The sequence below is a fragment of the Anomalospiza imberbis genome, chromosome 19, assembly GCF_031753505.1.
Source record: "Anomalospiza imberbis isolate Cuckoo-Finch-1a 21T00152 chromosome 19, ASM3175350v1, whole genome shotgun sequence".
Classification (NCBI taxonomy): domain Eukaryota; kingdom Metazoa; phylum Chordata; class Aves; order Passeriformes; family Viduidae; genus Anomalospiza; species Anomalospiza imberbis.
Window position 1 is genome coordinate 11,697,118 of NC_089699.1, and position 9,688 is coordinate 11,706,805.

Here is a 9,688-nt window from a genome sequence, read left to right on the forward strand (position 1 = left end):
TCACAGGCACAGTTTCATTATATGCTTAATCCTCAATAAAAATAAAATATGAAATGAATTTGAACACAAAACACAGAGGTGAGAAAGACAACTCCCTAGACAGTATTTTCCATGCTTTTAAATAAGGCTACAGACCATTTTTAATGTTTCAAAGATAAGCAAGTCTGAGCACACACTGCTCAGGGAAAGAAAGTATTAAAGCACTGCATCAACACAGCAATAACCTGAGGAGAAAGCTACAAAACACTCGGTAAAAACAAGGCAGCACTGTTCCATGAAGCAGTCCCAGCTACGCTCATTTTAGGAGTTTTATTTCCAAGTGTAATATAGAGACACTCACAAATCTCCATGAACACTAGATTACAAATCTAGTCCAAGTAATTCCAAAGTAAAACATAAGCAGATAGATTTTACTTTTCCTGTGAAAATAACATACTTGGAAAAATCAGTATGAAAACACCTCTCTTTATTAGGCATTAAACTGGAGATATTTCTCATGCACCTAAAGTAAATATAATAACTCTTTCAATATTTAAAAAAATATTTATTTTGCAAGCTGCTTAGATACACTATATAAAGATGAATATTTACAGTGAAAAGCTATACTTTTCTAATTGCTTACCTTCGTGTACTGATGCTTCAGGACACACAATGTCATTTATGTGCTGCAGGACTTAATAATACTTTGAAGAAAAGAGCTAGATCCAAGTGTCCTGAATTTTTTATAAGAAAGCTTCAGCAAAATTTCCAGTATTTTTTTTTTTCCTCTAAACCTGTTTACCTGGGATTTTATATGGAAAAGGGCCTAATTTTAAGTATTTAAGACCAGATTCTTTTCCTTCCCAGCATGCAGGTGAACCGTTTTTATGGTATTTTAAAATATCAGAGGTCAAGTGGTCTGGAGGAGGGCAGGACAAGGCACTTCACCCAAGAACTGTGAAAAACCACAGAATATGCTGAGTTGGAAAAGACCCACCAGGATGATCGAGTCCAGCTCCTGGCCCTGCACAGGACACTCCAAAATCCCTCCCTGTCCCTGAGAATGTTGTCCAAAGCTCCCTGAGCTCTGCCAGCCTTGGGGCTCTGACCACTGCCCTGGGAGCCTCTCCAGTGCCCAACAGTCTTAGCTGAGGAAATCGCTTAAAAACCCCGACAAAACGACAACAGTAAACAAACAAAGAGATCAAAACAAAAAATGTGGCAGTTTCTTTCGAGTTTACACCGAGAAGACCAAGGGAAAATAAACGGCAAAGTTGGGGTGCGGTGGCTGAAGTTCGCCCGGGCGGCTGCGGGCCCGGGCCGGGCCGGCGGCGGAGCCCGGACACGCCGAGCCCGGGGCCGAGGGGAACCGAGCGGAGGGGAACCGAGCGGAGGGAAACCTCGCCCTCCCCTTCCCTGCGAGGCCTGAGGGGCCGCTCCGGCCCCAGGTTCAACCTCAACGACACCCGGAGGAGCCGCTCCCGCCCCCGCCCGGGCTGGCCCCGCGCCCCCGGCCCAGCCTCACCTGTCAGCCGCAGCTTGACGGGCCCGTTCCGCCGGGCCCCCGGGTTGGACATGGCCCCGGCCGGGGCTCCCCCGCCGCTGCTCCGCCAAGGGCTCGGGGGAGGCGCGAATGGAGCCGGGCCGGGCGCTCAGGGCAGCGGCGGCCGCCGGAGGAGGAGGAGAAGGAGGAGAGGCCCGGATGTGCCCAGCGTCGCCATGAGCGGGGCCGGGGCCGCGGAGGAGGAGCGGAGCCTTCCCCGCTTCCCTCCGCTTCCCTCCGCTTCCCCGCCCCCGGGCCCGAGCACAACAAAGCCGGGACGGAGCCGCACGGACGGACGGGCTGGCGGCGGGCTCGGCTCCTCTCCTCTCCCTTCCCTCCCCTCCGTCCCTCCCTCCTGGCCCGGGGAGGCCCTGCCCGCGCCCCGCCTCGGGTCAGCCTGGGGGGGAACGGCGTCAGGTGGCGGCGGCGGCCGGGCGCTCCTGGCCGGGGAGGCCGGGAGGAATGGCCGAGTCCTGGGAGAGCGGGGATCGGGAAGGATGGGGAATGGCCGAGTCCTGGGAGAGCGGGGACCGGGAAGGATGGGGAATGGCCGAGTCCTGGGAGAGCGGGGATCGGGAAGGATGGGGAATGGCCGTGTCCTGGGAGAGCTGGGAATGGGGAAGGATGGGGAACGGCCGTGTCCTGGGAGAGCGGGGAATGGGGAAGGATGGGGAATGGCCGTGTCCTGGGAGAGCGGGGATCGGGAAGGATGGGGAATGGCCGTGTCTGAGGGGAAGTAGGGGACTGGGAAGGATGTGGAGAATGGCCATGGCCTGGGAGAGCGGGGATCGGGAAGAATGTGGGTAAATGGCCAAGGTGGGGAGGAGAGGATGGCAGAGAAGTTGTGTGGGGAGTTGGGACAAGAAAATCGAGGGTACAAATGGGAAAAGACATGGCAGGGCAATTCAGAGGCAGGCTGAAATGGGTGGTCCCATGCAGGAGTGCTGCTGATCCATGACAGTATTCCCTATGGACAGGGTGTGACAGACCAGCCCTGGAAACTGTTAAACTTTGGACCAATTTGGTTCTTATCTGCACTGTGTAGAAATCAGCAGTTGGGTTCTGTGAACTCCTATTTGCAGAATAATATTTTTTTTTAAAAGACTTGCATCCATGCCATGTTGCCTAATTTAACTCCCACCCTGTGGGAAAGTTGACCCTTTCCAGAGTTTTCCCAGCTCTGCAACACACTTCCCATGAGGAGAGCTTCATCAAAGTCATGGGCAGCTTTCTGCAGGGCCAGAGGGACCTCAAGGGTGAGAAAAGCTCCCAGAAAAGCTACAAACGTTACCACAGTCAAGGTAGAAGTTTAAGCTAATACATCACACCCCTACTCTTACTACCAACCTTACTAATACTTTTCTCGTTTGGTCATGTCGCTGCTCTGGCTTCTTCCTGCTGAGGTAACCTGTGAAGTATTATCATGTGGGTAGTCAGAGATGAGGATCCAGCTATGGATCCCCAGCATGGGATGAGAAGCTGACCTGTGCTTCACTGAGTTCATCCTGTGGCTCCTACACAGCCCAGGAGGTTTTCTCTCTGCAGCTGGAGCCAAGCTGTAACCGTGCCTTGAGTGGTCCCATCCTGACAGAGCTCAGAGTCCGAGCCTCGTTAATTCAAACCTGGGCCGTGCAACTGATTTTTTTCCACTGAAGGCCTTGGAAGTGCAGTGTGGTTCTCAAAGCTTTCCTTCCATAAAATGTGACCTCTCCTATGCTGTACGTGGGGATTCACATCCTATTCCTCCCAAAGTGTCTTAAGTGCCAGGTGGAGGGAGATTTCCAGTGCTTCCTGCAGTGGTGGCACCGCTGTTCCAGTATCACTTCAGCAGGGAGCAGAGGAATCCTGGGCTCCCTTCTTTGGCCAGGGCTGTGCCTGTCCCCTGTGCCATCAGCTGTTTAACACAAAACTAGCAAATGTTAGACACCAACCTCCTTCACAGCACAGGCAGAGCACAAGAGAAAGCATTGGTTCAGTGCTTTGCCACTGGTTCAAAAGAAGAGAATTTGAACCAATTCAAGTCTAAGCAGCATTTACGACAAAACATGGACAATATACCTATGGATTTTATGGCTTTACATTGCACTGAAACAGTTAAGAAGTTACTTGGTAGTGGTTATGTAAATTCACACACACCCCAAAGACATTCCAGGTGTCCTGATTCTTGCATTAAAAAAAAAAAAAAAAGGAAGAAAATTCAGCATTTGTAATTGAAGGTCATACTATTAAAATTTCTATCTGTTTCAAATTCACATATCCTTTTCTCAAACCAAGTATATAAAGCAAATGAATGATGATTTGCAAATATTTCAACATTACCTGGACACTGGTAAACTGAACAGAAAAAGAAAAATATAAAACTACTTTTCACATACTTAACATATTTCTAGATTTTTCCTAACATGATGATTATTCATTTCTAGGATCTTGCAGTGCACTTTGGACCCAACATTCAATAATTCTGATATAATTTGACAAAAGTGCTTAATGTTATATTGAACATAGAATTCTTTCTACACGATCTTTTTCTAATGGATAAGTGGTGTGTCGGACATTAATTGAAATGCCAATATTTAAAAAATCCCTTTAGGATTAAATACAGTATTTCATTGTTCAGTAGTTATATGAACATTTTAATGCTTTCATTAAAAGTGTTTTTTAAAGGTCATGAAGCATACTTGGTTTCAAACTGCTTTTTAGAAAGGAACTTGCTGAACTATAAATTTTTCTAAGGTTTTTGGACACGCTGCTCACCTTTCAGTGAAAACACTGTGATGTATCACAAGTGTTAGAGCATTAACTGACACTGTGCATTTGGGTCAGCATATAAAATGTACTGTCTGCAGGATGGCTGTTATTGCTGTGCATTTTTCTTTAATATGTGCCATATTTGATTTTATTTACTTAATTTTTAAACAACCAACATGACTTGAGCACTTTTACAAATCCATGCCAGGTACATCACATGGGACAGTCCTGTATAGCAGGTGTGTATTTAAGAGCGGGAGAAGAGGGGCTCCAGCTCCCATCAGCCTGGCAGGGCTGGGTCCCAGTCAGGTCAGGACCAGCTCCTCTTGTCCCTAAGGTGGGCAGAACGCCCTGGCCCAGGCTGCCCTCGGACACACAGAGGCACCAGATGCCAACTGCTGCACCCTCCTTTCTCTCTTTGTCCCAGGGGCACAAGGGCTGTGCCTTGGCTGCCCCGCAGGTGTTTGTGTCCTGTCCTGTCTCCCAGTTCTCTTGGGAAATGAGGAGTTTCACTCACTGTTCCCTTCACTGAGTAGAACTGCCAGGAAGGATTTAAGCTGAGTGGCTTCATGAGGGACCAGTGCAAGATCTGCAGGCAGATGAAGAGAAGCCTGGCAGACCACCAGGAAGTGCAGTGGTGTAGGGGACCAAAGATGCTGGCAGTCCCTGGTGGTAGAAAGTGCTGCATTCCCAACCAAGAAATCCCACTAGAATGTTATGAGCCAGAGGTTCTTGAGCCAGCACTATCCCCCAAATTCTCAAAATATTCTCAGATTAACAGAACCAATGTCTCGCTGATCCTGCTTTTGCTTTCAGAAGTCAAGAGTTTGCAGCAAATTGTGTCTTTATGCAGTTCCATTTCAGGAGGTTTCACTCTGTGCAGGGCTGATCCCGTGAGAGAGACAAGCAAATATCATCAGAGCTGCTGACAAAAGCCCCATGCTCCAGTGCAGGCTGGTATCACTGAACAACACATCCTTTCAAGATGAGATAGCTCACTGGGATCCGCAGGGATGGGAGTGCCTTGCATCAGCCTGCAGATCATTTTGGATCTCAGCCTTGCTGCTGGACTTGGGAATTCAATCCAGCCTTCTTCAGCCAGAGCTTCACAGCTGAGCCACCCTCTAAAGGACTGGAGGAAATCTGTAGAGAAGGGGCAAGGTCAGGTATCTATAGGACACCAACAGGGTGAAGAATCCACAAGGAGAAAATAATGTAATAGTTGATATCATTATGATATCATATCAGTGGTATTGGTGTCATATGAGTGAAACTTTTGAAGAAGTATTTAGAAATACAAAAATTTATTCTCTTCCTTGACTACAAAAAAAAAAAAAAGGCTTTGATTTCTTGAATTTACCAAGAGGAAGAAGGAGAAGGTTTTCCTTTCACAAGTAGTTCTCAAAGGTGGTTCTGGACACCAGGAAATGTGTACAAACATCTTTAACCAAGTAGTGTTCATTTTCAGAAGAGGATGGTTGTAGTTAATTTTTTAGAGGTGGGGTCCTCCCCATCTTTAGAAATGGAAGAGTATACTGGAAACTCATTCCTTGGCATGTGGAATGTGTTCAAAGCAAATCAACATTTAAGAATTACATTCCATTTCTTTCTGTATATTGGTTTAATCATGGCAGATTCCTTCAGCAGTAATGAGAGCTGGCTGATATTATATCACATTCTTCCCCAGTTTCTGTAATGGTATCAAGAAAGCAAGAGAGCTCTGCCTCTATTATTATGATTTTGTGAGGTAATTAAAAGGTTAAAACTATTTTCCTGAGAAGATAAAAAAAAAAAATCTGGATTGTATTTACTTCTACTAGCCATCATTTACTAAATTTCCCAGAGCCTGACATGGTTGACATTATAGATATCACCCTTGGAGATCATGGAGTTAAAGATGAGTTGATCAGTAGAGAATTACACCTTCATTTCTTCTTTCTCTATGATCTGTTTCCATTGTATGTGCAACTGATAATGCTAAATGCCTATTTTGCCACCTAATGGTGTAGTTCTGAGAAATAAAGTACTGTAGCAGATTACACCTAGGCAACCCCAAACATTTTTACATTTATCAGGTTTAATTTCATCTAGAAAGAGATACATTTGAAATATTTATGAAAGTCAGTTCCCTTTCTTATCACATCAGTATTTTTTCTTTGTTTGGTAAAGCTCTGTTAATGTGTAAGAATGATGAATGTTTCTACCAGCAGTTTTCTCTGCCTCTTTGTTAATTTGCCTGGTTAACTCATACCATTTCAAAGCATTCATCAACACCTTTGCTTGCAAAGGGCATTGTTCTCCTGGTCTGCCTCTTTGGCACAGGTTTTTCTTCTAAACCTTCCCTAAGCCAATCATAACTTCTTACTGTAGCTAAAGAACTTTCTGAATTCATTGCAGATCCATCACATTTTTTGTCCTGTTCCTGAATAGAATTCTGTCCTCCATGAGGCTTTCTGTTACCTCCCCTGCTGCTCTTCTGGGCTAAAGGAACAAACCCTACTGCAGTCATGTATAAAATGCTTCTGCATTTCAGGAATCAAGGAACAGAAAATTTCACTTTGTACAAGATTCCTTTCTTCCCTTTGCAGATTATGAAAATTGTCAGACTGGAGGATTATTTGTGTTGCTGCTGAATGGAACAAACTACATTAAAGCATTGAGATGCACATATTAAATATCTGGTTTTACTCTGTCTCTGTTGCTGCTCAGAGACAAAGAGAGTTAACCCAGCAGAGGAGGACAAACCTATCAGAGCTCTGGGATGAAGAAACATGTCTAGACAGGGGCTCTGGTTCTCACTAAGGCTCCCTTTGGCATGCAGAGACAATGTTTATGCAAGAGGTCAAGAATCAATCCATTTCTCAAGCTGGAGCTGGAGATGAAGCTTTTCAGGAGAAGAAACTAGGAAGGAAATCTCCACCCATGCGCTGGCTACTGCAAAAGGGGACAGCAGCTTGGAGCAGAGACACTGTGGCCCTCTGAGACAGGATGTGTCTTGGGGAAATGATGTGTCTCTGAAGGGAAATGACTGCAGCTGTGGCTACAAAAAAATGCATGAGCTTCCATATCACAGGATTTTCCAGTGGTTAGTCACTAAGATAACTTCTAAGTCCATCCATCCAGAACAGATTAGTAACTGATGCACAGATATTCCATGCAGTTCTCTACCCATGTTATTTCCTCATCATGTCCTGCAGGACAGCCCTATCCCAATGTGACTTTAGCAGAAGTAGAAAATATTTTAGAGACAGGCATTGAACATGGAATAAATAGATGTGTTGTATGTTATTACTAGACAGGGACTGAAATCCACTTTCTGAGAGGGTAAGATCTGTCGTGAAAAACCATGTCCTGGTGCCTGGGCAAAAGGTTGGAGGCAATACCCATGTCCCAGCCCAGACTGTTGTCTAACTCATGTCACCCCTGTTCTCTGCTGCAGGATGTGTCTCACAGCCCAGAATCTAGTGGCAGGTGCTGCACAGCATTTTAAGAGCCTAGCACACAGGACAGAGCCCAGCTTCAGTCTTCAAGCACAGTGATGTGTCTTAGGCTTAAAATACGTTGCCTGACTTGTCTTGATTCAAAATCAGTGAGACTGCTGACTTGAAGTACAAAAACAGCCTCCAAAAGTCTTGGTCCAAAAAAAAAAGATCTCTGTCTGAAGAATATTTCCTTTATTCTTTCATGATTTCCACTTATTTATCCATAGGACACTATCAATAATAGAATATCTTTTCCAGACTCTTGGACAATTGGCTTTATCAAGTGCTCTGAGAGGTACGTGCTAAATATTCCAACTGAAATTAGCAAGGTTTCCTGAAAAACCACATGTTCCCTTGTGCAACTGCTCTGTGCAACTTTCTTGTGTTGTGTTGTGAATGAAGCAACTGTAGAATCTCATCTTTAGATTTCCTTGGCTGATACAAAGCAGGTTCCTAGAAGACCTTACAGAAGAAGACAGTTGGAAACAGTCTCCTCTGAGTGACATGCATCAAGAACTTAGTTTACTGCTGTGCTACAACGTCTGTCTGCAGATAGTGTCTGATTCAACTTGACACCGTGTGTCTTGTCCCAGAACTCAGACAAATGAAGTGTTTTCAGGAAAAATCTCAGCCCAAACAGATATTCAAAGAGTTGAATACTTACAGTGCTGTTTTAAACAAGCCACATTATTTAGCCACTAAAGGAATATCAAACCTTCTCCAATCTTTCTTATTCCCTGTGACCCGGCATCAATTTGAAGTAATTATTTTGTCATCTGCAGAAGGTGAGCTGTAAAATCTCCTGTATTGCAAATCTCTGAGTTTTAATTACAGTGGTGATGCTGAGAGCAGGGTGCCACTGCCGGGGATGCCAGGGGCTGACTCACCCTCAGCCACTGATGATCAGCAGTGATGCACTGGCAGGTGGTTGCCCTGTTAAATCAGCCCTTGGTCTGCCCAGGTAACAGCCAGCTTGCACCACAACCTCTGCTGAATACTTTGGAAGAAGTAACAAATGTTCTGTGATGCACCATGCAGCCATGGCAAGCAGAGAAGCTTTCCTGGCTCTCCAAAAGCCCTGGAACACTGTCTGAGAAGCCTTGATAATTTGGCATAATTAGCCAGTTCTCGCTAGCCATCACGACTTGTCCAAACATCCAGAGATTAATGTTCCAAGCTGTACAGAATTCCACATGTCAGGACTTATGATGAGGTTTAAGAGGAGCAATTTATCCCATTCTAACCTGTTGCAGGGACTGTGGCTGTTAGAGACAAATGCAGCTACAGATAGGCAAGAGGCTGACAGCAGACTCCTCTCAGTGTTGGCAAGGAGAGCATCTTGGGGCAGTGTAAGCCATTAAAACAGCCCCTACCTCATACTTCTGATTCTCTCTGTTTCTTCAAGCAAGTGGAAGTTTTTCCATGTGTGTCACTTAAGTTACTTCCAAATATTTCCATTCAAGAGAAAAGATTAATTCCAGGAAATGTATCAAGCTATAACAATATAGTCTAGTCCTACAGGTAGTTGAATCTGCAAGCTTCAAACCCAAAAATAGATCACAAAGCCTTAACCCCACGGGATGATTATTTTCTGCCATGGGGAAGCAGGCACTAAGAGTCAGATGAGTTGTCTCAGGCAAACCACATCTACTCACAGTTCTGGGAATTGCTGAAAGGAGCCCGGGCTGTCCAGCTTTGGAAACACTGCTTAGGCTTACATGAAGTCTGGAGACATTTATAAACATGCTATGTGAAAACCAAATCCATAAATAAGCTCAGTCATGACACAAAAGCATTTGCAGGTTCAATAAGCTCAACAATCCCTCTTGTTTAAAAGAAATCTTATTCCTAAAACCTTCTGAACTGCAGAAACACCTAACCTATCCACAGGCTGTACTGGCTTCTTTTGTGCTTTCTTTTAACAAGATCACCCACA

General features: G+C 45.3%; 1 protein-coding gene across 1 annotated transcript in view; it reads right to left on the reverse strand.

Annotated features, from left to right (window-relative positions):
- The window catches only part of SMURF2 (SMAD specific E3 ubiquitin protein ligase 2), a 60,004-nt gene extending 58,082 nt beyond the window's left edge, over window positions 1-1,922 (reverse strand). Inside the window, exon 1 of the mRNA XM_068209765.1 lies at window positions 1,505-1,922. Within this exon, the coding sequence (XP_068065866.1) occupies window positions 1,505-1,556 (52 nt within the window). The 5' untranslated portion in view covers window positions 1,557-1,922. The remainder of the gene's footprint in view (window positions 1-1,504) is intronic.
- Between the last annotated feature and the right edge of the window lie 7,766 nt (window positions 1,923-9,688).